Source organism: Bos mutus, chromosome 21 (genome assembly GCF_027580195.1).
Source record: "Bos mutus isolate GX-2022 chromosome 21, NWIPB_WYAK_1.1, whole genome shotgun sequence".
NCBI lineage: Eukaryota > Metazoa > Chordata > Mammalia > Artiodactyla > Bovidae > Bos > Bos mutus.
The window spans coordinates 48,255,128-48,282,998 of NC_091637.1; the positions used below are offsets into that span (position 1 = coordinate 48,255,128).

The 27,871-nt window shown below is 38.4% G+C and overlaps 1 protein-coding gene across 1 annotated transcript; it reads left to right on the plus strand.

The window, feature by feature from the left end:
• The first annotated feature begins 69 nt into the window (after positions 1-69).
• On the plus strand, positions 70-27,871 carry GEMIN2 (gem nuclear organelle associated protein 2). The gene is made up of 10 exons (XM_005902288.3): positions 70-228; positions 609-693; positions 2,066-2,155; positions 2,428-2,487; positions 7,369-7,482; positions 14,936-14,980; positions 16,420-16,488; positions 17,766-17,876; positions 19,212-19,270; positions 27,458-27,871. The coding sequence occupies exons 1-10, from the start codon at positions 92-94 to the stop codon at positions 27,495-27,497; spliced, it is 810 nt and encodes a 269-aa protein (XP_005902350.1). The 5' UTR covers positions 70-91; the 3' UTR covers positions 27,498-27,871.

Genomic DNA, 27,871 nt, shown 5'->3' on the forward strand with positions numbered 1-27,871 from the left:
CAACTCCGCGCCTAATCCGCCTCTACGTGCGCCTGCGCTGTGACCCCAGCTCTGGCGCATGCGCTGGGTGGGACGCTCTTCATTGAAAACTATGGCGTGGGTACCTGCGGAGTCTGCGGTGGAGGAGTTGATGCCACGGCTTTTGCCGGTGGAGCCCTGCGACTTGACGGAAAGTTTCGATCCCAGCGTACCTCCGAGGACTCCCCAGGAATACCTGAGGCGGGTCCAGTGAGTGTTGGACCCTGTGCGGGTGGGCCGGTTGTCCTTACGCCCTTGGGCACAGCGCCCGTACCCCGCTCGACCCCAAAGTGCGATAAAGCCCCAGTACTGTCCCGTCCCCATACTCTGTCAGAACAAAATCCCTTGATTACATCTTTGTGTGAGCGAGTTTCTGTGAACTTCGTTTTATTAAACCTGATTACTCGTGACAAGATACATGCTCTTAGATTGCTTTCAGTCCAGATAATTTTAGAAATTTATTGTTTAGAGCTTCCATTGCAATTCTGAAGTTTGTAATTTTATGTTGAACTGTAGAAGTTGGATCGCTTGTTAACACTACACGTGAACAATAGTAATCACGTTTTTTTGCATTTATTACTTGTTTGTAGGATCGAAGCAGCTCAATGTCCAGATGTTGTGGTAGCTCAAATTGACCCAAAGAAGTTGAAAAGGAAGCAAAGTGTGAATATTTCTGTGAGTGTTATTATACGTCAGGGGATTTTTTTTTTTTTTTCCTTCCCCGCAAATTAAAAGATGGAGGCTCACCCTAAGAAAGTATGAGACAAGTTAAGTTACAATGTAAGATTTGACTTATGTATGTTCAGTTAGACAATTGCTTGTACTTTTTCCCCCAAAAGGACAACTGGCGTTTACTACCTCCAGAGAGGCTTTCAGTAACCCTGACATTCCTGGAGATTTGCTCATAACATTTTAGGAGCATGATCCGGTCTTCTTGGAGTCTTTAAATAGGTTATTTATGCTAGCCTTTATTTTTAAGGTACCTTTTACCAGTTCATAATTATTATTGGGCTGGCGTTTAATCTTAGAGTAGTTCGTATGTTTTGAATTTGACTAGATTTTGTTTTTTAAAAATAAAAACCCAAGTATCACACTTTTCTACCTAGGTGCCCACTGTGAACCTTTTCATTCATTTATTTATCCAGCACATTTTTAAACCAAGCAACTGTATGTGCCAGGCACTGGGAATACAACAGAGGATGAGACAGAAAGTCCCTACCCTCGTAGAATTTGCTTCTCCTGAGGAAAACATTGAAAAAGCAAACAGTTATATATCATATCTATTGCTGTGAAGAGAGTTAACATATAATGACCAGTAAGTAACAGGGAGAACTAGTCTGGACGGAGTAGCCACAGAAGGTCCACTTGATGCTGTTTAACCTATGGTGGAAGGAGAGTAGCAGTTTTTAAATTACCACAGTTCCTTTTCCTTTTGTGTTCTAATTACTTGTTTATCTGATGTTTATTATCAGGAGATTTTAACTCAGACACTATAATGTTTCATATAATTCCTTTACAGAAATTTTTAGTTGATGACAGATGATATCTTGTATACCTGACTTTTGAAATGTGACCATACTCATTTTTATTTCAAGGCAATATGTGATCAGTTGTGACCTGTGTGCTGTTTTGAGAAACAAAAGTAGCCCTTGTAAAGTCAGATGTCTTGAATTATTTGCATTCTGCTCATACCAGAATGTTTTATTTGCATTATGTCTTTTTGTTTCAAATAGTTTTGCTATTATAGAAAGGTAGTACTGGGTTATATCTTTAGGTCTCATATTTGGATTTTATAGAAACTCCAACTATAAATTGTTCCATTGCTTTTACTAAAGCAACTATATAAGGATCTTTTCCTGATGTTTTAAACTCAGACATAAATGAATTGCCTCCTTTTTTACATCTGCAAAAAGTACTTCCTTTCTTGTATAGTCTTACTTGCTTTATTACTCATTTTTCCTCTTGATTCTGCTTTTACTTTGCAGAGGCTTGAGATTCTAGTGGTAACACTTAACATTGATTCTAAAATTTATGAACTGATCTTTAGCTTTCAGGATGCCAGCCTGCCCCGGAAGGATACTCCCCTACTCTTCAGTGGCAACAGCAACAAGTGGCACAATTTTCGACTGTTCGGCAGGTAGATGTGCTTTAATCATTTAATCAAATTAAAGCCTTCCTTCAGATTTTTTTCTGTTCTTAGACTGTAGTTGGAAAAATTGGGACTACTAAATATATAAAGATAAGAATATTCATGAATCAGTTACCAAATTATTATTATTATAATCACTCAACATAATACAATTTGAAATATTTTCCAGGCTTTAAGATTGTTAGACTGTTGTGCAGCAACTGATTTCTTTTGAGTTATCCATTCTATGAAGATCATATGTCTGATTTCTCTTCCTTTAGAGTGTGAACAGACATAGAAGTCACTGGAAATCACAACAGTTGGATAGTAATGTGACCATGGTATGTAAGTTTCTCTCTTTAGATTGTACAGTGTATAACTATTTGAAATAGTCCATATTTACTTCCAGTTCTTAAAGATTCTCTTGTTTAATCCATATTATTTTCATTCTCTCCATCTACTATTGATAGTAACAGTTCCATTATCTTTTTGCCTGAAAAGGATAGAATAAGTAATGCAAGTTATGTTTATGACACCCTTAATCCACATCTTGAGAGACTTTGGATCGGTCTCTACAAGTCTGCAAAGGTTCTTCTAGACATTTTTTCAAGAAAGTAAATACATTTTCAGTATTTACAAAAAGATTGAATAAAGGCTTCTTGGATTTTCCTGATGAGGTAATGGTACCAGTACCAGTGACTGACTTTTTAGTAAAGTTTGTCAGGCTTACTGGAAGGTACTATTTCATGTTTTATCAGCTTAGACTCAGAAGGCAATGGCAACCCACTCGAGTACTCTCGCCTGGAAAATCCCATGGACGGAGGAGCCTGATAGGCTGCAGTCCATGGGATCGCTAGGAGTCGGACAGGACTGAGCGACTTCACTTTCACTTTTCACTTTCATGCATTGGAGAAGGAAATGGCAACCAATTCCAGTGTTCTTGTCTGGAGAATCCCAGGGACGGGGGAGCCTGGTGGCTGCTGTCTCTGGGGTTGCACAGAGTCAGACATGACTGAAGCGACTTAGCAGCAGCAGCAGCAGCAGACTAATTTTTTAAAATTTGTAATTGGACGATAACTGTTTTACAATATTATATTGGTTTCTGCCCTACATCAACATGAATGGTATATATATATGTCCCCTCCCTCTTGAACCTCATTTGTACCTCCCACCCCATCCAACCCCTCTAGGTTGTCACAGAGCACCTGATTTGAGTTCCTTGTCTCATCCAGCAAATTTCTACTGGCTGTCTATTTTACATGGTAATTTGTATGTTCCACGCTGCTCTCCCAATTCTTCCCACTTTCTGCTTCCCACACTGTGTCCACAAGTCTGTACCCTATGTCTGTGTCTCCACTGAAAAAGTGAAAGTGTTTGTCACTCAGTCGTGTCTGACTCTTTGCAACCCTTTGGAGTGTAGCCCATCAGACTCCTCTGTCCATGGGATTTCCCAGGGAAGAATACTAGAGTGGGTTGCCATTTCCTTTGCCAGGGGATATTTCCAACCCAGGGATTGAAGCTGAGACTCCTGCATTGGCAGGCCGATTCTTTACCACTGAGCAAACAGGGAACCTCTTTAACCTCTTAGGGAGTCTCATATTCATCTGGAGAATCAAAAGAAAGCTTTTTATCTTCAGAGAGGGGAAAATGCACCTATTCATACAATTTTGCTCATTGTTTCAGATGGTTCATAGATTTCAGGGGGTTCTTTTGACCATGCTGTGCTCCCTGTGGGATCTTGGTTCCCTGACCAGTGATCAAACCCGTGCCTCCTGCAGTGTAAGCACTGAGTCCTAACCATCGGCCCACCAGGGAATTCCCCATAGATTTCAGATTTTAGAAGCTTCTTCTAGGCAGTGCTTCCTAACATCTTTTAAATGATGTCACTTTGGGATAAGTGGAGGAAGCTGTTCTCATGGCCTAAGACTACCAGCTGAAATCTGAGAGATTCAGTATAACCTCTCTATATGCTTCTGTATACTAGTTGGAAGCTCTGCTCTAGGAAAAGTGTGAATGACACTAAGATCACTTGCCCAAGATCATTTAACTCATAAAAAGTATAGCTGAGATACAGACCAAACTTTGTCTGATTCGAAAGCCTTTCACTGTACGGTGAGGCCTCCTGGTAAGAAGAGGGAGAGGGCAGTAGGTAGGTAGATACATTTTTTCCTTGCTCAAGGTAAGGACTTTTGAGTACCTATGTAATTCAAAAAGAAGCTGCATCAGTAACATGATAATGATATAATTTTGTCAAAAGAGAAATGACAACATAATTAATTGATTTAACAAATGAAGATCCTCCATCAAAACAGTGGAATATTACATAGCAGTAGATACCAGGGGAACATTTCATGCAAAGATGGGCTCGATAAAGGACAGAAATGGTATGGACCTAACAGAAGCAGAAGATATTAAGAAGAGGTGGCAAGAATACACAGAAGAACTGTACAAAAAAGATCTTCCCGACCCAGATAATCACGATGGTGTAATCACTCACCTAGAGCCAGACATCCTGGAATGTGAAGTCAAGTGGGCCTTAGAAAGCATCACTATGAACAAAGCTAGTGGAGGTGATGGAATTCCAGTTGAGCTATTCCAAATCCTGAAAGATGATGCTGTGAAAGTGCTGCACTCAATATGCCAGCAAATTTGGAAAACTCAGCAGTGGCCACAAGACTGGAAAAGGTCAGTTTTTATTCCAATCCCAAAGAAAGACAATGCCAAAGAATGCTCAAACTACCACACAATTGCACTCATCTCACACGCTAGTAAAGTAATGCTCAAAATTCTCCAAGCCAGGCTTCAACAGTCATGAACTGTGAACTTCCAGATGTTCAAGCTGGTTTTAGAAAAGGCAGAGGAACCAGAGATCAAATTGCCATCTGCTGGATCATGGAAAAAGCAAGAGAGTTCCAGAAAAACATCAATTTCTGCTTTGTTGACTATTCCAAAGCCTTTGACTGTGTGGATCACAATAAACTTGGCAAATTCTTCAAGAGATGGGAATACCAGACCACCTGACCTGTCTCTTGAGAAACCTATATGCAGGTCAGGAAGCAACAGTTAGAACTGGACGTGGAACAACAGACTGGTTCCAGATAGGAAAAGGAGTATGTCAAGGCTGTATATTGTCACTCTGTTTATTTAACTTATATGCACAGTACATCATGAGAAATGCTGGGCTGGAACAAGCACAAGCTGGAATCAAGATTTCCAGGGAGATGTCAATAACCTCAGATATGCAGATGACACCACCCTTATGGCAGAAAGTGAAGGGGAACTAAAAAGCCTCTTGATGAAAGTGAAAGAGGAGAGTGAAAAAGTTGGCTTAAAGCTCAACATTCAGAAAACGAAGATCATGGCATCTGGTCCCATCACTCCATGGCAAATAGATGGGGAAACAGTAGAAACAGTGGCAGACTTTATTTTGGGGGGCTCCAAAATCACTGCAGATGGTGATTGCAGCCATGAAACTAGAAGACACTGCTTGGAAGGAAAGTTATGACCAACCTAGATAGCGTATTCAAAAGCAGAGACATTACTTTGCCAACAAAGGTCCGGCTAGTCAAGGCTATGGTTTTTCCCGTGGTCATGTATGGATGTGAGAGTTGGACTGTGAAGAAAGCTGAGTGCCAAAGAATTGATGCTTTTGAACTATGGTGTTGGAGAAGACTCTTGAGAATCCCTTGGACTGCAAGGAGATCCAACCAGTCCATTCTGAAGGAGATCAGCCCTGGTTGTTCATTGGAAGGACTGATGCTAAAGCTGCAACTCCATTACTTTGGCCACCTCATGCAAAGAGTTGACTCATTGGAAAAGACTGATGCTGGGAGGGATTGGGGGCAGGAGGAGAAGGGGACGACAGAGGATGAGATGGCTGGATGGCATCACTGACTCGATGGACGTGAGTCTGGGTGAACTCCGGGAGTTGGTGATGGACAGGGCGGCCTGACATGCTGCAATTCATGGGGTCGCAAAGAATCGGACACAACTGAGCGACTGAACTGAACTGAACATATATATTCATCATGGCAGAAATATGTAAATTATAAGATGACGAATTTTTAAAGCAACCTTTGAAGGCAACTATGTAAATTTGAACATTGATTGATTGATCTAATCATTTGTTAAACACCAACCATATGTAATAATTAGGATTTTCAGTGCTACCTGAAGCAGAAACAGTCTCTGACTTAATGGAGTAATGGGAAAACGTTGTTCCAGGACAGTAGGCTTTTACGTTTTAGGGGTTTTGTTCTCCTGAGAATATAATGAAAGCTCTTTATCCTCATGGGGGGAAACTGCATGTGTATGTAAAATGATTTGTGAGGTGATGTGCCCAAATAAAAATTGTTCTATTAACTGAATCACTTTGCTATACGCCTGAAACTAACTCAGTATTATAAAGCAACTATAAATAAATAAATATATTTTTTAAAATTTTAGGTTCTGTTAAGGTTGTGCTGAAAGGTCATGCTTTTTCATCTGACAATGTAGAATAAATCTATTCCTTCTTTGATTGGACAGCCTTTTTATGTGAAATGCGTAATTATGTCTCCTTCCTTGGGATAAACAGGCTTCATTCTTGAAAGCATTCTTAGTGTGTTTTTTTTTACATCTTTATCACCCTCTTTTGAGCACGTACTTGCTTGTCAGTGTTCATTAAAGTATGATCCAGACTAAAAGTGTCCCACATATGGTGTGACCACTTGGGTCCTGTACTGGTTTGCTAGGACTGCTGTAACAAACCACCACAGATGGAGCGGCTTACCAAACAGTAAGGTGTGTTCTCACAGCTTTGTGGGTTAGAGGGCTGAGATCGAGGTGTCAGCAGGTTTCTCTAAGGGCCACTCTCTCTCTCTGGCTTGCACATGGCCATCTTCTAGCTGTGTCCGCACATGGCCTTCTGTGTGCATATGCATCCCTAATGTCTTTTTGTCCAAATTTCCTCTTTCTCACAAGGATGTCAGGCAGATTGGATTAGGACCCACTCTACCCACCTCATTTTAACTTAATCACTGATGTAAAGACTCAGTCTCCTAACCATCACATGCTGGAGGTGAGGGTTTCAACGTAGGAATTTTGAGGAGACACAGTTCACTCCATTACAAGCACTGTATGCTTGTGTGAGCTGGTGGGAATATGAAGGAATCCTCGCTTGTTTTTTCATTGTTCAGTATTAAAGAAAATACATAAGTAAATTCATTTTTTTTTTCTTTTAGCCAAGATCTGAAGATGAAGAAGGCTGGAAAAAATTTTGTCTAGGTGAAAGGTTATGTGCTGAAGGGGCTATTGGACCACCTGCAAGTGAAAGTCCTGGAATCGATTATGTACAAGTAAGTGATACTGTGACTAAACAAACAAAAAACAGGTCATAGTTTTGGTGCAAGATTCAGTATAGAGACTTAGCAGAATATAGCTTAGGCCAAATCCAGTCTCCTGACTATTTTTGTAAGCCCATTTGCTAAACGTAGAAGCATAATAGCTTTTTTGTTTTCCAAGGTTGTAAAAAAGTTTTAAAAAGCAAATAATATATGACTGGTTTATATCAGCGTATTTTCTAAAACAGTATGTGCTTTAGCTGTTTAATAATTTTTTGAGCTAGATAGGACTTTTTTTTTTAATGATTAGGCAAGGGTCAAACAATGAGTTCTGAGTAGTCAGGGAAACAAAGGAAAACTTGACTCAGGTGCTTAAAAATGCTTAATAAATTGCATATTCTGGCAGTGAAATGTTGAGGCTATATTTAATTTATATTTTATAAAGATTATTTATATTTCATATGACTTTAATAATAAAGTATGTGGCCAGCTGTTACTTGTCCTTCAGGATTCACCTGCCCCCAAGCTTGCAGATGTTCATACATCTGCATTACTGGTAACTCCCTATACCATGTTGTCTGTTCTGTTGAATAGGTATTTATTGTTTTCTCTTTGGTGTCACGTTTTGTTTTTCTCATTTAAAAGTAGTTTACCCCCTAAATGTAAAAGCTCTGAAAATCACTAAAAAGACCAAGACCCCAATTTAAAAAAAAAAAAAAAACAAGCAAAGGATGTAAAGAGACATTTCACAGGAAGGAAATACAAATTGTTCTTATATGAGAAGATGCGGAAACTCACTTAAAATAAAAACATTACTTACACCTCCACTGAGCTGGCATTTTTCAGTTAACATTGGTAAAGCAAGTTTGACATACTCTTAATAAGGGCTGGAAAAACAGGCACTCTTAATGCATGGTGGTGGGAGTGTAGACAGATTCAGTTCTCTGGGAGCTAATTTGATGCTGTTTCTCATACAACATTTCTTCTATTGGGTTATATCCCTAATGTATGTTACTTTTCAAAATTTTTTAATTTGGCAAAGAATGTATATTTTTTCAGTTTATTATTGCAAAATACACTTTAATGTGTGTCCACTTAAGTTTCTCTAAGTCGGTACTGTTTTCATAATCAAAGCTCCCAACATTAAAGTCCAAAATAATTGTATTTAAAGGAGATTGGGTTTGAAAGAACTCATTCAAGTACCCATACTTCCCCAAAATGTTTACTTTAGCTAAAGATTTTTGAAAGAGTGTGCACAACTCACTGATACCATACTGTGTTTCTATTACATGCTTTATTTTAATATCTTCATTACTCAAATCATTCTATATTTTTACATTTATATATTCATGTGTCAAGACATTGTTTTCTTGGGCATTATTAGCATAATAGTTCATGGAATGTTTTATTGTAATATATAAGGAATGAATTTTGTCTATTTTTTTGTTTTTATAAAACAGCATTTTGAGAAATTCACCAATTAAAAAAATGAAGCCACCCCCTTTGTAATACCGCTAGTAAACTTCAATCTCATTTTTCTTTCAGATTGGTTTTCCTCCCTTGCTTAGTATTATTAGCAGAATGAATCAGGTAAAATATATCTAATAATAATAAGAATATATGCATTCTTCTGTTTGCAGTGTGTGTTAAGATATTTGAATACATTTATTTAATATTTACAGTATGTAAGACCCTGTCCTAAACTCTTTAAAATTCTTATTTAATCCTCACTACAACCTTATATGGGGAATTATTATTAATATTTTTTTTTTGAGTAAATGAGGAAACAGTTGGCGATTAAGTCATTGTGGTTTATTAGCAAATTTTAATGGCAGCACTGAATTCAGTCCCAGGTTGATCTCACTTCAGAACTCATGCTCTTTATCATGGTGCTAAACTATTCATACGTTTATGTTTCAGTCATAAGTCTTAGATGATGGGGTTTGAAAAAATACTAAGGTTAGATTGCTATTTCTAGTTCCAGATGTTGGGCACACTTCATTAAGAATGAAATTTGAATTTCTTGTGTCAAAGGGAAGCAATATGAATTTTAGTTACGGGGGAGCCTGGTGGCTGCTGTCTCTGGGGTTGCACAGAGTCAGACATGACTGAAGGCGACTTAGCAGCAGCAGCAGCAGCAGACTAATTTTTAAAATTTGTAATTGGGCGATAACTGTTTTACAATATTATATTGGTTTCTGCCCTACATCAACATGAATGGTATATATATGTCCCCTCCCTCTTGAACCTCATTTGTACCTCCCACCCATCCAACCCCTCTAGGTTGTCACAGAGCACCTGATTTGAGTTCCTTGTCTCATCCAGCAAATTTCTACTGGCTGTCTATTTTACATGGTAATTTGTATGTTCCACGCTGCTCTCCCAATTCTTCCCACTTTCTGCTTCCCACACTGTGTCCACAAGTCTGTACCCTATGTCTGTGTCTCCACTGAAAAAGTGAAAGTGTTTGTCACTCAGTCGTGTCTGACTCTTTGCAACCCTTTGGAGTGTAGCCCATCAGACTCCTCTGTCCATGGGATTTCCCAGGGAAGAATACTAGAGTGGGTTGCCATTTCCTTTGCCAGGGGATATTTCCAACCCAGGGATTGAAGCTGAGACTCCTGCATTGGCAGGCCGATTCTTTACCACTGAGCAAACAGGGAACCTCTTTAACCTCTTAGGGAGTCTCATATTCATCTGGAGAATCAAAAGAAAGCTTTTATCTTCAGAGAGGAAAATGCACCTATTCATACAATTTTGCTCATTGTTTCAGATGGTTCATAGATTTCAGGGGTTCTTTTGACCATGCTGTGCTCCCTGTGGGATCTTGGTTCCCTGACCAGTGATCAAACCCGTGCCTCCTGCAGTGTAAGCACTGAGTCCTAACCATCGGCCCACCAGGGAATTCCCCATAGATTTCAGATTTTAGAAGCTTCTTCTAGGCAGTGCTTCCTAACATCTTTTAAATGATGTCACTTTGGGATAAGTGGAGAAGCTGTTCTCATGGCCTAAGACTACCAGCTGAAATCTGAGAGATTCAGTATAACCTCTCTATATGCTTCTGTATACTAGTTGGAAGCTCTGCTCTAGGAAAAGTGTGAATGACACTAAGATCACTTGCCCAAGATCATTTAACTCATAAAAGTATAGCTGAGATACAGACCAAACTTTGTCTGATTCGAAAGCCTTTCACTGTACGGTGAGGCCTCCTGGTAAGAAGAGGGAGAGGGCAGTAGGTAGGTAGATACATTTTTTCCTTGCTCAAGGTAAGGACTTTTGAGTACCTATGTAATTCAAAAAGAAGCTGCATCAGTAACATGATAATGATATAATTTTGTCAAAAGAGAAATGACAACATAATTAATTGATTTAACAAATGAAGATCCTCCATCAAAACAGTGGAATATTACATAGCAGTAGATACCAGGGGAACATTTCATGCAAAGATGGGCTCGATAAAGGACAGAAATGGTATGGACCTAACAGAAGCAGAAGATATTAAGAAGAGGTGGCAAGAATACACAGAAGAACTGTACAAAAAAGATCTTCCCGACCCAGATAATCACGATGGTGTAATCACTCACCTAGAGCCAGACATCCTGGAATGTGAAGTCAAGTGGGCCTTAGAAAGCATCACTATGAACAAAGCTAGTGGAGGTGATGGAATTCCAGTTGAGCTATTCCAAATCCTGAAAGATGATGCTGTGAAAGTGCTGCACTCAATATGCCAGCAAATTTGGAAAACTCAGCAGTAGCCACAAGACTGGAAAAGGTCAGTTTTTATTCCAATCCCAAAAGAAAGACAATGCCAAAGAATCTGGTTTTAGAAAGGCAGAGGAACCAGAGATCAAATTGCCAACATCTGCTGGATCATGGAAAAAAGCAAGAGAGTTCAGAAAAACATCTATTTCTGCTTTATTGACTATTCCAAAGCCTTTGACTGTGTGGATCACAATAATAACTGTGGAAAATTCTTGAAAGAGATGGGAATACCAGACCACCTGACCTGCCTCTTGAGAAACCTGTATGCAGGTCAGGAAGCAACAGTTAGAACTGGACATGGAACAACAGACTGGTTCCAAATAGAAAAAGGAGTATGTCAAGGCTGTATATTGTCACCTGTTTATTTAACTTATATGCAGAGTACATCATGAGAAATGCTGGGCTGGAACAAGCACAAGCTGGAATCAAGATTTGGGAGAAATATCAATAACCTCAGATATGCAGATGACACCACCCTTATGGCAGAAAGTGAAGAGGGAACTAAAAGCCTCTTGATGAAAGTGAAAGTGGAGAGTGAAAAAGTTGGCTTAAAGCTCAACATTCAGAAAGCGAAGATCATGGGTTGTTCATTGGAAGGACTGATGCTAAAGCTGCAACTCCATTACTTTGGCCACCTCATGCAAAGAGTTGACTCATTGGAAAAGACTGATGCTGGGAGGGATTGGGGGCAGGAGGAGAAGGGGACGACAGAGGATGAGATGGCTGGATGGCATCACTGACTCGATGGGCGTGAGTCTGGGTGAACTCCGGGAGTTGGTGATGGACAGGGCGGCCTGACATGCTGCAATTCATGGGGTCATAAAAGAATCGGACACAACTGAGCGACTGAACTGAACTGAACATATATATTCATCATGGCAGAAATATGTAAATTATAAGATGACGAATTTTTAAAGCAACCTTTGAAGGCAACTATGTAAATTTGAACATTGATTGATTGATCTAATCATTTGTTAAACACCAACCATATGTAATAATTAGGATTTTCAGTGCTACCTGAAGCAGAAACAGTCTCTGACTTAATGGAGTAATGGGAAAACGTTGTTCCAGGACAGTAGGCTTTTACGTTTTAGGGGTTTTGTTCTCCTGAGAATATAATGAAAGCTCTTTATCCTCATGGGGGGAAACTGCATGTGTATGTAAAATGATTTGTGAGGTGATGTGCCCAAATAAAAATTGTTCTATTAACTGAATCACTTTGCTATACGCCTGAAACTAACTCAGTATTATAAAGCAACTATAAATAAATAAATATATATTTTTAAAATTTTAGGTTCTGTTAAGGTTGTGCTGAAAGGTCATGCTTTTTTCATCTGACAATGTAGAATAAATCTATTCCTTCTTTGATTGGACAGCCTTTTATGTGAAGTACGTAATTATGTCTCCTTCCTTGGGATAAACAGGCTTCATTCTTGAAAGCATTCTTAGTGTGTTTTTTTTTACATCTTTATCACCCTCTTTTGAGCACGTACTTGCTTGTCAGTGTTCATTAAAGTATGATCCAGACTAAAAGTGTCCCACATATGGTGTGACCACTTGGGTCCTGTACTGGTTTGCTAGGACTGCTGTAACAAACCACCACAGATGGAGCGGCTTACCAAACAGTAAGGTGTGTTCTCACAGCTTTGTGGGTTAGAGGGCTGAGATCGAGGTGTCAGCAGGTTTCTCTAAGGGCCCTCTCTCTCTCTGGCTTGCACATGGCCATCTTCTAGCTGTGTCCCGACATGGCCTTCTGTGTGCATATGCATCCCTAATGTCTTTTTGTCCAAATTTCCTCTTTCTCACAAGGATGTCAGGCAGATTGGATTAGGACCCACTCTACCCACCTCATTTTAACTTAATCACTGATGTAAAGACTCAGTCTCCTAACCATCACATGCTGGAGGTGAGGGTTTCAACGTAGGAATTTTGAGGAGACACAGTTTACTCCATTACAAGCACTGTATGCTTGTGTGAGCTGGTGGGAATATGAAGGAATCTCGCTTGTTTTTTCATTGTTCAGTATTAAAGAAAATACATAAGTAAATTCATTTTTTTTTCTTTTAGCCAAGATCTGAAGATGAAGAAGGCTGGAAAAAATTTTGTCTAGGTGAAAGGTTATGTGCTGAAGGGGCTATTGGACCACCTGCAAGTGAAAGTCCTGGAATCGATTATGTACAAGTAAGTGATACTGTGACTAAACAAACAAAAAACAGGTCATAGTTTTGGTGCAAGATTCAGTATAGAGACTTAGCAGAATATAGCTTAGGCCAAATCCAGTCTCCTGACTATTTTTGTAAGCCCATTTGCTAAACGTAGAAGCATAATAGCTTTTTGTTTTCCAAGGTTGTAAAAAGTTTTAAAAAGCAAATAATATATGACTGGTTTATATCAGCGTATTTTCTAAAACAGTATGTGCTTTAGCTGTTTAATAATTTTTGAGCTAGATAGGACTTTTTTTTTTTAATGATTAGGCAAGGGTCAAACAATGAGTTCTGAGTAGTCAGGAAACAAAGGAAAACTTGACTCAGGTGCTTAAAAATGCTTAATAAATTGCATATTCTGGCAGTGAAATGTTGAGGCTATATTTAATTTATATTTTATAAAGATTATTTATATTTCATATGACTTTAATAATAAAGTATGTGGCCAGCTGTTACTTGTCCTTCAGGATTCACCTGCCCCAAGCTTGCAGATGTTCATACATCTGCATTACTGGTAACTCCTATACCATGTTGTCTGTTCTGTTGAATAGGTATTTATTGTTTTCTCTTTGGTGTCACGTTTTGTTTTTCTCATTTAAAAGTAGTTTACCCCTAAATGTAAAAGCTCTGAAAATCACTAAAAAGACCAAGACCCCAATTTAAAAAAAAAAAAAAACAAGCAAAGGATGTAAAGAGACATTTCACAGGAAGGAAATACAAATTGTTCTTATATGAGAAGATGCGAAACTCACTTAAAATAAAAACATTACTTACACCTCCACTGAGCTGGCATTTTCAGTTAACATTGGTAAAGCAAGTTTGACATACTCTTAATAAGGGCTGGAAAAACAGGCACTCTTAATGCATGGTGGTGGGAGTGTAGACAGATTCAGTTCTCTGGGAGCTAATTTGATGCTGTTTCTCATACAACATTTCTTCTATTGGGTTATATCCCTAATGTATGTTACTTTTCAAAATTTTTTAATTTGGCAAAGAATGTATATTTTTTCAGTTTATTATTGCAAAATACACTTTAATGTGTGTCCACTTAAGTTTCTCTAAGTCGGTACTGTTTTCATAATCAAAGCTCCCAACATTAAAGTCCAAAATAATTGTATTTAAAGGAGATTGGGTTTGAAAGAACTCATTCAAGTACCCATACTTCCCCAAAATGTTTACTTTAGCTAAAGATTTTTGAAAGAGTGTGCACAACTCACTGATACCATACTGTGTTTCTATTACATGCTTTATTTTAATATCTTCATTACTCAAATCATTCTATATTTTTACATTTATATATTCATGTGTCAAGACATTGTTTTCTTGGGCATTATTAGCATAATAGTTCATGGAATGTTTTATTGTAATATATAAGGAATGAATTTTGTCTATTTTTTGTTTTTATAAAACAGCATTTTGAGAAATTCACCAATTAAAAAAAATGAAGCCACCCCCCCCTTTGTAATACCGCTTAGTAAACTTCAATCTCATTTTTCTTTCAGATTGGTTTTCCTCCCTTGCTTAGTATTGTTAGCAGAATGAATCAGGTAAAATATATCTAATAATAATAAGAATATATGCATTCTTCTGTTTGCAGTGTGTGTTAAGATATTTGAATACATTTATTTAATATTTACAGTATGTAAGACCCTGTCCTAAACTCTTTAAAATTCTTATTTAATCCTCACTACAACCTTATATGGGGAATTATTATTAATATACTTTTTTTTGAGTAAATGAGGAAACAGTTGGCGATTAAGTCATTGTGGTTTATTAGCAAATTTTAATGGCAGCACTGGAATTCAGTCCCAGGTTGATCTCACTTCAGAACTCATGCTCTTTATCATGGTGCTAAACTATTCATACGTTTATGTTTCAGTCATAAGTCTTAGATGATGGGGTTTGAAAAAAATACTAAGGTTAGATTGCTATTTCTAGTTCCAGATGTTGGGCACACTTCATTAAGAATGAAATTTGAATTTCTTGTGTCAAAAGGGAAGCAATATGAATTTTAGTTGTTTAGTCTCTCAGCACTAGGAACTCTTTTACCCACTTAAAGAGCAAATAAAACTTTGATTGTTTAGTATTCACATATATTGGATACCCTTGGAAAATAAATTTTTTTAACAAGTCATACTCTGTTGTAAATAATGTACTGGCCTACAGTTTTACTTACTTGATCATTTACATTAAGATACTCTAATGATTATACTAAATTCAATGAGAGTGACTTGTAAGTGTCCCATCTATATTACGGAGAAGGCAATGGCACCCCACTCCAGTACTCTTGCCTGGAAAATCGCATGGATGGAGGAGCCTGGTAGGCTGTAGTCCATGGGGTCGCTAAGAGTCGGACACGACTGAGCAACTTCATTTTCACTTTTCACTCTCCTGCATTGGAGAAGGAAATGGCACCCCACTCCAGTGTTCTTGCCTGGAGAATCCCAGGGACGGGGGAGCCTGGTGGGCTGCCGTCTATGGGGTCGCACAGAGTCGGACACGACTGAAGCGACTTAGCAGCAGCAGCAGCAGCAGCATCTATACTAGAATAAGCTAGAGAATTTGATAAAGTCTATCGATATATAGCTTTAAAATTAATCTTTCTCTAGCTAACTTTGTGTTTAGATTTGTACTTTGATTTAATGCAAATAAGCTGAATTTATGCAAAGACATTTTTTTAAGAGAGTGGGGAATTTTAAAAAAATAGTTCTGAACTACATTAGTAGTTACTAACTAAATCCTAGGATTTAAACCGTGTTGATAATAGAAAATATATAAAAATATTGCTCAAAACAGCCTCATCTCACTGAGTGTTCCATCTAATCAAATTATTAAATAGAGTTAAAGGTTTCTCTTTAAGTCTAAAGAAGAAGTCCATTTTAAACAGAGTTGCTTTCTCACTGAACTTAATGTAACTCAGCTTGAACTTGTCAGTGTTTTATTACTAATGATGTTCTTCCATCTCTTACCCCTCCCCCTTTTTTAGGCAACAGTAACCAGTGTCTTGGAATATCTGAATAATTGGTTTGGAGAAAGAGACTTTACTCCGGAATTGGTAGTACTGCATCTTTTTCTTTTCATAATGCAGACAAATTATATATACTTACCTTATATGTAAGCTATGGTTCTACATTATATATATATATGTGTTATTCATCTGTATGTATAATGCAGACAATTGCTTGTTTGCAGTAAAATAAGGAACTTACAATAGAATGTTAATCAACATAGTACTTCCTTCATTGAGAATCTTGCATTGGGGAGAAAAAAAAATCAACCGAATAGTTGGTTTATATCCTGGGAGAATCTGCTTATATTTTCACAGATCAGTAACAAACAGGATGGCTACCAGTCCGCAGACCCCATTTCAAATAGTCCTGGCTTAGAGAAGTTTGAAATGCGTTTTCTAAAATGGCTTTGAAATCCAGTCCACTAAAGAATATCAGAAATAGGAATAATAGCAAATATATGTGCCAGGCTTCGTTCTAAGGATTTTATGTATAATAACTCCTTGAATCCTTCAATAACCTGTGAGCTGTTATTTCCATTTTATAGATGAGGAGACTGGAGCACATAGGGATTCAGTAACTTCCCTGAGGGCACACAGATTATAACTGGCAGAACTGAGACTCATGCTGGGGCAGTTTGGCTGTACTCTGACCAACTCTACTGTACTGCCCTTCTGTTTTATTGCTTTACACTCACAGCTTAAAAATTTTTCACCTTCAAAACTGGGTAAATTTGATAGATGTTATGTAAATGAATTGCCCACTTAATCCCCTAATAAGAAATTTTATCATCCTTTGCAGTTAGATTTGATTTTAAAAACAAGTATTTTTCACTATTGTGGATATTTGCAAAAGAGAGTGTATCTGAAGCTTCAAGGCTCCCAGTCAAAACATAAGATATAATCTTTGCCGTCCAGAAGCTTCTGGTCAAGTTTAAATGTATACCTGCTCTTTTCACGTAGAAGAGAATCCCACTCACCCTTTATGAAAGAAACCTAGATGTGAATCTTTTTGTTTAAGAAAAAGTCATTGAAATAAAGCTTGAATAGAGCGAAACCATTTTTTTTTTTTAATGGAAAAAAAAGCCATTGACTTGGGGTTCCTTGAGGAGCTAACTTTGTGTGTTGCACAAATGGCTATTTAAACTTTGTTCTAACACTTTTGAGTAGTCCCTGGAGTGATGTGTTGCTCCAAATAAACTCAGTCATGTGTACTGCTGGTGGAATATAACTTGATAACGGCCTTTCTGAGGTACAATTAAGTGATTATAAATTAAACTTATGGTGTAGTTTGCCTACTTATTACTTTTTTAAATCCTGTATAGGGAAGATGGCTTTATGCTTTATTGGCTTGTCTTGAAAAACCTTTATTACCGGAGGCTCATTCACTGATTCGGCAGCTTGCAAGAAGGTGCTCTGAAGTGAGGCTTCTGGTGGTAAGTTCAGACTCACTGTTTCACGTCGGAAGCACTCAGCAGCTTCTGTGGTGGTAAAGAATGATTTCAGTGAAATAACAAAAGGTGGACTATGTTGTTAGTCAGGATTAGATTTAGCCGTGTAGTAGAAGAGTCCAAAATAGCATTATCTTAAGTAAAATGGAGGTGTTTTTCTCAGACAAAGGGAGTCTGAAGGCAGGCAGATTAGACCTAACGTGGCATAACCAGGCCTTCGGGTTCTGCCGCTTGGGGTTTCCCTCCCCAGGCTCACTTCACAATCCAGGCTCCGCCAGTATGTTTCACTAAAGGAAGCTGGGGAGAAGGGAAGGTCCTCCCCTCTGAAGAGCCTTCTCAGAGCCTCTTACAAGCACATCTGGCCAGAATTCAGTCACATGACCATAAGGAACTATAGGAAATGTTTATTTTAGTTGAGTGGCAGTGTACCCATCTAAAAATGAGCTTCATTTGCTACATAATAAGGGGAATCAAGAAGCCAGAGTGGTCAACCAACAGTCTCTGGCATAACAATGGTTTTGAATTTTTCAGGTTAGACCCTTTAACTCATGCCTGCAGCATTACAATGTAAATTAATTCGATGCCAGGCTAAGCTGATTTTTTTTTCATTCCTTCTTTCACCTGTACAAAATATATAACTGTTCTCCACTGACTACTCCAAAATATTTTCATTAAACTTCCAGGAGATGGCACAGACTAATTTAAATGCCCTGTACTCCGAGCAAAATGTAACTTACTACTCACTAGATATTTAAAGTGAATTTTAGGAAATGTATAGTTCAGGAACAACTTCCTTTGTCATTGAGAGCCCTGATCTGAAATATTTTCTTTAAAATATGTTTATATATGTTTTTTCCATTAGTGTTCAGTTAGGACACAGGCTTTTTTCAGTCTTGGCAATCAGAAAAAGTGTCTCTCCCAAGTTAACCTCCTTAGAGCCCTAAACTCTTATTCCTTTCTAGGACCTATTCAGGAGCTTTCTTTAAAAGAACATCTTAGATGTTTCTCAAGGAATCATTAACTCTACAGTTTCTCTGTTTTCTTTGATGTTTTCTATATCCATGTGATTATTATTGTTATCTAATAAAATGTTCATGGTTTGCACCTTGAAAGGAAACTTCCTTCAAGAATATTAGGTGGTTGGGGCTTTGCTGGCAATCCAGTGGTTAAAACTCTGCTTCCACCACAGGGAGCATGGGTTTGACCTCTGGTCAGGGAACTAAGATCCCAAATGCTGCGAGGCCACAATAAAAGAAGAAGAAAAAATTAGGGGATAACAGATGACATTTCAAGCTTTCTTTTTTTCTTTTTACTTTTTAGGACAGCAAAGATGATGAAAGAGTTCCTGCTTTGAATTTATTAATCTGCTTGGTTAGCAGGTAAGTAATCCTTGACTTCTTGCTTTATAATAGCATTATTAATGGTGGTAGAAAGTATTGTTTCCATTTTACAGTGAGGAAGTTGAGGCATAAGGAAACAGCATTATATGTATCACAATTCCCTTTATTTCTAGTTTTTCTCTATAAATAATGCTGCATTGAAGATTCTTATACATACAGCTCTATTTATTGCCTAAGGGCAAATTCCTGGAAATAAATTAAAGGGCTTGCATGTACTTGTAAAACTGAGATATTTATTGCATTTGCCTTCTAGAAAGATCATACCACTCTGGGTTCCCACTAAAATGTTGGTGAGAGTGCCCATCTTCTACTGTTCAACACTGAGCGTTTTCAGTTGATGTAAATATTTCCATTCTAGTAATAAAAAGATGCAGATTATTTTTATTTTCTTTGTATGGTTATCCATAAGGATAGAATATGTTCCATTTTATTGCAGTTTTTTTAAATTGCTGTGTCCTTTATTCATTTTCAGTTGGGACATATTTTTATTTAGTATATTTTTTATTTCATTTCTTACATTAAAATTCCACCTGGAATTTACATGAAACTGTCTTCATATTCTAAATTCTTGTATGTGAATATGTGTATACATAAACACGTATTTATTTTAGGTCTCTTTCTGACTTGCTATTTTTGTTCATTGGTCTGTTTTTATTCCAACACTAATAACTTATAAATGTTTTATAATATATTTAAATATTGGGATGTTAAGTAATACTATGTTCATTTTTCCCATTACCAAATGAGATACTTTTTCAAAATATAAACACGTTCAGCATGTAGTTTCTTGATCTATAATAATTATGCTGCTGCTGCTGCTAAGTCACTTCAGTCGTGTCCCACTCTGTGCGACCCCATAGACGGCAGCCCACCAGGCTCCCCTGTCCCTGGGATTCTCCAGGCAAGAACACTGGAGTAGGTTGCCATTTCCTTCTCCACTGCATGAAAGTGAAAAGTGAAAATGAAGTCGCTCAGTCGTGTCCCACTCTTAGCAACCCCATGGACTGCAGCCCACCAGGCTCCTCCATCCATGGGATTTTCCAGGCAAGAGTACTGGAGTGGGCTGCCATTGCCTTCTCCAATAATTATGCTAATGATGGTAATTAATACTTACTGGTCAGTTTGTGCCAGGCATTTTTCTTAGTGCTTCAAAATAGGAACTCATTTAATCCTTAGAAGGTAGGGCAGACGTTTCTGAGGCTATAGACTTCACTTAGGAAAACCTATAGGTTATAGCAGGTTTGATAACCAGATAACATAGGCCTTGACTCTGTTGTAACAGCTTCAGTGTAAGTAACTTAAATGGTTATAAGTCTTTTGTGTTTTTTGTTGTTGGTTTTCTTTTGATAGCTTTAAGGCAATGGCTGCTAATTCATAGAAATACCTTATCAGATGAGTAGGATGCCATTCAAACAGGATCCAATAACTGTTGTGCATGCATAGTTGCTTCAGTGTAATGTCTGACTCTTTGTGACCCTCTAGACTGTAGCCCACCAGGCTCCTCTGTCCGTGCGATTCTCTAGGCAACAGTAGTGGAGTGGGTTGCCATGCTCTCCTCCAGGGGATCTTCCCAAACCAGGGATCTAACCCGGGTCTCCTGCATTGCAGGCAGATTCTTTACTACTGAGCCACTGGGGAAGCCCCTCAATAACTGTTAGCCACCTTAATTATTTTACCAATCATAATTAATTTTTATGCTTCTTATTTTAGAGATTTTTAAATACATAAAAATATAGTAAAATAAACCTCCCAGACCAATCCACCACCCAGGTTCCACAGTTACTAACTCTACACCAGCATGTTTCATTTATCTGTTTTGTTAATATATTTTAAACAAATATTGGACATATTATTTCTCCTGTTTTGGTGTATCTGACTGATAAAGGGCTTTTAAAAAAACATGACTGTAATATTGGGCTCATACCCAGTAAATTTAGTGATAACTCAGTATCTGATGCCCAGTCGTTTCATATTCCCTAATTGTCCCAAGAATGTCTTTTTATGTTTGTTCAAACCAGGATCCAAGTAGGATTCACTCGTTGCATTTGTCTGGTATGTCTCTTAAGTACCCCCATCAGGCCTTCTGGTTTTTTTCTTTGCTATTTATTTGTTGAAAAAACGGGATCCTTTGACTTGTAAAATTTCCCATATTTTGGTTTTGACAGCTAACTGCATGGTGGTGTTTAATGGTTCATTTATCTTGCATGTTTTCTGTAAACTGATAGGTAGGTCTAGAGGTTTGATTATATATAACGGGTTTTGTTTGTGTGTGTGTTTACACAACTGTGTGCTCTTGTGTCACATCAGGAAGCATACAGTGTCTAGTTGTCTCTGGTAGAGCGGTGTGAGGTTGATCTTCGCATTCAGGTAAAGGGATATAGCAGTCATTCTTTTTGATGCTCAAATTGTTCTATTTTCGATAGTGGGAACCCTTCAGATCAGTTCCTGTGCTTTTTGGTCTGTAACCTCAGTGGTCTTTTGATAGCTTTCTTACTTTCTGCTCTGCCAAAATGACTCAGTTATATCTTGCGCACTTCTGGATCCAGATCTGGAATTAATCTCTTCTCCTGGGAGTGTTGGTTCCTCTTTCAAAGTAGAAAATGGTATCTAGAGTCCACAATTTGAACATTAGGGAAGCTAGGTGTTTTTGGGTTGGTCATTGCATTTAGGCCTTTTCATCGAACACAGCTATGAAGTATGTATTTTTTAGAAAGAAAAATAAAATCATAGGTCTAAGTTGATATTTCAGTTCTAATTTAAGATTACTTGATTTTTTCTTAATAACGTAATTATTGACTTTATCCTACAATATGCACATGGTAGTTTCAGAATAACAATACTAACAATATGGCCAGTTGTAAAACTGTTGAAGTCCCTTTAAGAATTCTTTGCAGTTCTTTTTGTCCATGGTATATCTTACTAGTTACATATATCAGAACATCATGTTTAAGATTACTTGGAATTATTCTCCTGTTTGGTTTATGCCACCAACCCAGTATAGGAGAAGATTCATTTAGTGGAGTCTGGTTACTGATTTTATTTTCAGTTAAACTTGTTTTATAATTTCATAAAATATTCACATTGTTCCAAAGTTAAAATTGTAATTTGTATTGGAGCATTTTAGAATCCACCTTTATCCTCTAGTCTCTTTTCTCCCTTTTGTAGTTATCTGTTTTATCGTTAATTTTTTATTTATCCTCCCATTCACTGTTTCTTTTCTAAAAATATAAGCAAATGTATATATACCCTGCACATGCTTACAAAACATAACGTACTTAGCTTTCCATTCTGTGCTTTATTTTTTCACTTAATGAATCCTGGGAATCACATGGTAGCAGTGTAGATATTTTCCTCATTCCTTTTTTTATAAAAGCTTTGTAATGTTTCACTGTGTAGATGTACTGTAGTTTATTGAGCCAGTCGCTTTATTGATGGATATTTGGGTTGTTTGTGGTCTTTTGCTATTACAAAAACATTATTTTTTATAGCTGAGTAATATTCCTTATGTATGTATATAGATATATCTTTTCAAATGTGCTGCAATTAATATTTTTAAGTATAATTTTTTAAATTGAATATAATTGATTTACAATGTTGTATTAGTTTCTGGTGTTTGGCAAAGTGATTCAGTTATGCATGTGTATATATATATATTCTATTCTTTTTCAGATTTTTTCCCATTATAGTTTATTACAAGGTATTGAATATAGTTCACTGTGCTGTACAGTAGGACCTTGTTTATTTTGTATGTAGTACTTTATATCTGCTTATTGAAGTGAAGTGAAGTGAAGTGAAGTCGCTTAGTCGTGTCTGACTTTTTGCAACCCCATGGACCATATCCTACAAGGCTTCTGCATCCATGGGATTTTCCAAGCAAGAGTAGTGGAGTGGGTTGCCATTTCCTTCTCCAGAGGATCTTCCCAACCCAGGGATCAAACCCAGATCTCCTGCGTTGTAGGCAGACACTTTACCATCTGAGCCACTAGGGAAGTCCTTCAGATCAGATCAGATCAGTCGCTGAGTCGTGTCCGACTCTTTGTGATCCCAGGAATTGCAGCACGCCAAGCCTCCTTATCCATCACCAACTCCTGGAGTTCACTCAGACTCACGTCCATCAAGTCAGTGATGCCATCCAGCCATCTCATCCTCTGGCGTCCCCTTCTCCTCCTGCCCCCAATCCCTCCCAGCATCAGACACTTTTCCAGTGAGTCAACTCTTCGCATGAGGTGGTCAAAGTACTGGAGTTTCAGCTTTAGCATCATTCCTTCCAAAGAAATCCCAGGGCTGATCTCCTTCAGAATGGACTGGTTGGATCTCCTTGCAGTCCAAGGGACTCTCAAGAGTCTTTTCCAACACCACAGTTCAAAAGCATCAATTCTTCAGTGCTCAGCCTTCTTCACAGTCCAACTCTCACATCCATACATGACCACGGGAAAAACCATAGCCTTGACTAGCCGGACCTTTGTTGACAAAATATTGTCTCTGCTTTTCAATATGCTATCTAGGTAGGTCATAACTTTCCTTCCAAGGAGTGAGTGTCTTTTAATTTCATGGCTGCAGTCACCATCTGTAGTGATTTTGGAGCCCAGAAAAATAAAGTCTGACACTGTTTCCACTGTTTCCCCATCTATTTCCCATGAAGTGATGGGCCCAGATGCCATGATCTTCGTTTTCTGAATGTTGAGCTTTAAGCCAACTTTTTCACTCTCCACTTTCACTTTCATCAAGAGGCTTTTTAGTTCCTCTTCACTTTCTGCCATAAGGGTGGTATCATCTGCATATCTGAGGTTATTGATATTTCTCCCGGCAATCTTGATTTCAGCTTGTGTTTCTTCCAGCCCAGCATTTCTCATGATGTACTCTGCATATAAGTTAAATAAACAGGGTGACAATATACAGCCTTGACGAACTCCTTTTCCTATTTGGAACCAGTCTGTTGTTCCATGTCCAGTTCTAACTGTTGCTTCCTGACCTGCGTACAAATTTCTCAAGAGGCAAATCAGGTGGTCTGGTGTTCCCATCTCTTGAAGAATTTTCCACAGTTTATTGTGATCCACACAGTCAAAGGCTTTGGCATAGTCAATAAAGCAGAAATAGATGTTTTTCTGGAACTCTTGCTTTTCCATGATCCAGTGGATGTTGGCAATTTGGTCTCTGGTTCCTCTGCCTTTTCTAAAACCAGCTTGAACATCAGGAAGTTCACGGTTCACATATTGCTGAAGCCTGGCTTGGAGAATTTTGAGCATTACTTTACTAGCGTGTGAGATGAGTGCAATTGTGTTTGAGCATTCTTTGGCATTGCCTTTCTTTGGGATTGGAATGAAAACTGACCTTTTCCAGTCCTGTGGCCACTGCTGAGTTTTCCAAATTTGCTGGCATATTGAGTGCAGCACTTTCACAGCATCATCTTTCAGGATTTGGAATAGCTCAACTGGAATTCCATCACCTCCACTAGCTTTGTTCGTAGTGATGCTTTCTAAGGCCCACTTGACTTCACATTCCAGGATGTCTGGCTCTAGGTGAGTGATCACACCATCGTGATTATCTGGGTCGTGAAGATCTTTTTTGTACAGTTCTTCTGTGTATTCTTGCCATCTCTTCTTAATATCTTCTGCTTCTCTTAGGTCCATACCATTTCTGTCCTTTATCGAGCTCATCTTTGCATGAAATGTTCCTTTGGTATCTCTGATTTTCTTGAAGAGATCCCTTGTCTTTCCCATTCTGTTGTTTTCCTGTATTTCTTTGCATTGATCGCTGAAGAAGGCTTTCTTATCTCTTCTTGCTATTCTTTGGAACTCTGCATTCAGATGTTTATATCTTTCCTTTTCTCCTTTGCTTTTTGCTTCTCCTCTTTTTGCAGCTATTTGTAAGGCCTCCCCAGACAGCCATTTTGCTTTTTTGCATTTCTTTTCCATGGGGATGGTCTTGATCCCTGTCTCCTGTACAGTGTCACGAACCTCATTCCATAGTTCATCAGGCACTCTATCTATCAGATCTAGGCCCTTAAATCTATTTCTCACTTCCACTGTATAATCATAAGGGATTTGATTTAGGTCATACCTGAATGGTCTAGTGGTTTTCCCTACTTTCTTCAATTTAAGTCTGAATTTGGCAATAAGGAGTTCATGATCTGAGCCACAGTCAGCTCCTGGTCTTGTTTTTGCTGACTGTATACAGCTTCTCCATCTTTGGCTGCAAAGAATATAATCAATCTGATTTCGGTGTTGACCATCTGGTGATGTCCATGTGTAGAGTCTTCTCTTGTGTTGTTGGAAGAGGGTGTTTGTTATGACCAGTGCATTTTCTTGGCAAAAGTCTATTAGTCTTTGCCCTGCTTCATTCCGTATTCCAAGGCCAAATTTGCCTTTTACTCCAGGTATTTCTTGACTTCCTACTTTTGCATTCCAGTCCCCTATAATGAAAAGGACGTCTTTTTTGGGTGTTAGTTCTAAAAGGTCTTGTAGGTCTTCATAGAACCGTTCAACTTGAGCTTCTTCAGCATTACTGGTTGGGGCATAGACTTGGATTGCTGTGATATTGAATGGTTTGCCTTGGAAACGAACAGAGATCATTCTGTCGTTTTTGAGATTGTATCCAAGTACTGCATTTCGGACTCTTTTGTTGACCATGATGGCCACTCCATTTCTTCTGAGGGATTCCTGCCCGCAGTAGTAGATATAATGGTCATCTGAGTTAAACTCACCCATTCCAGTCCATTTCAGTTCGCTGATTTCCTAGAATGTCGACATTCACTCTTGCCATCTCTTGTTTGACCACTTCCAGTTTGCCTTGCCAGTGTCATGGACCTGACATTCCAGGTTCCTATGCAATATTGCTCTTTACAGCATCGGACCTTGCTTCTATCACCAGTCACATCCACAGCTGGGTATTGTTTTTGCTTTGGCTGCATCCCTTCATTCTTTCTGAAGTTATTTCTCCACTGATCTCCAGTAGCATATTGGGCACCTACTGACCTGGGGAGTTTCTGTTTCAGTATCCTATCATTTTGCCCTTTCATACTGTTCATGGGGTTCTCAAGGCAAGAATACTGAAGTGGTTTGCCATTCCCTTCTCCAGTGGACCACATTCTGTCAAATCTCTCCACCATGACCCGCCCATCTTGGGTTGCCCCATGGGCATGGCTTAGTTTCATTGAGTTAGACAAGGCTGTGGTCCTAGTGTGATTAGATTGACTAGTTTTCTGTGAGTATGGTTTCAGTGTGTTTGCCCTCTGATGCCCTCTTGCAACACCTACCGTGTTACTTGGGTTTCTCTTATCTTGGGCGTGGGGTATCTCTTCACGGCTGTTCCAGCAAAGCGCAGCCATTGCTCCTTACCTTGGACGAGGGGGTGTCTCCTTAGAGGGAAGTCCTTAGTGGACTGCTAAGGACTTATCTGCTCATTGGGAACTCCTAATTCATTCTCCCCTGCCCTGCCCCTCACCTTTCTCCTTCAGTTACCATAAACTTGTTTTCTATGCCTGTGGGTCTGTGTCTGTTTTGTATCATTTTGTTCATTTGTATCGTTTTTTTAGATTCCACATAAAAGTGATATCATATGGTGTTTATCTTTGTCTGACTTACTTCACCTTGTATGATAGTCTTTAGGTCCATCCAAGTTGCTGCAAATAGCATTATTTCATTGTTTTTTATAGCTTAGTAATATTCCTTATATATGTATATACATGTACCTTTTTAGAGTTTTCTCCAGATATATGCCCAGGAGTGGGATTGCTAGATCATATGGTAACTCTATTTTTAATTCTTTTTAGGAACCTCCATACTGTTTTTCCATAGTGGCTGCACCAATTTCCATTCCTACCAACAGTGTAGGAGAGTTCCCTTTTCTCCATACCCTTTCCATCATTTGATGATGGCCATTCTGACTGGCGTGAGGTGATTTGCATTTCTCAAAAAATTAGTGATGTTGAGCATCTTTTCATGTGCCTCTTGGCCAGCTGTGTATCTTCTGTGAAGAAATGTCTTTATAGGTTTTCTGCTCATTTTTTTTATTGGGTTTTTTGCTTTTTGAGTTGCATGAGCTGCTTTTTTTATTTTGGAAATTATACCCTCATGGATCACATTGTTTGCAAATATTTTCTCCCAGTTCATAAGTTCCCTTTTCATTTTATGCTTTCCTTCACTGTGCAGATTCTTTTTTCACCAGGTATTTTGACCAGCGTGACTTGGCCGATGAGCCATCTTGATGTAGCTGATCTCTGAGGGATAGAAGATACTTGTGATGAAGACAGCCTGAGTGTGAGGAAGTGCAGTGCCAGTTCAAGTGCAGATTGCCTCACATTTTCAGCACTGTGTGAAGAGTCTTCAACTTAACCTGTGCAACTCACGTTGATCTTCAGAAGATAGCTTGTATCATTTTGAACATCTGAGGTATCTTTGAAAGATCTTACCCAGTTTTTAATGAATAAGCAGTTTTCTGTAATCACGTGCTTTTAAAGCAAGAGTGAAAGATTGATTGATGAAGCATCCTACACGGAAACTGTATGGTGAAATCGTAGAGGTCTTTGGTGCTGTTTTGTTGTTTATTTACATATACACATATAAAATTTTATTGAAAATA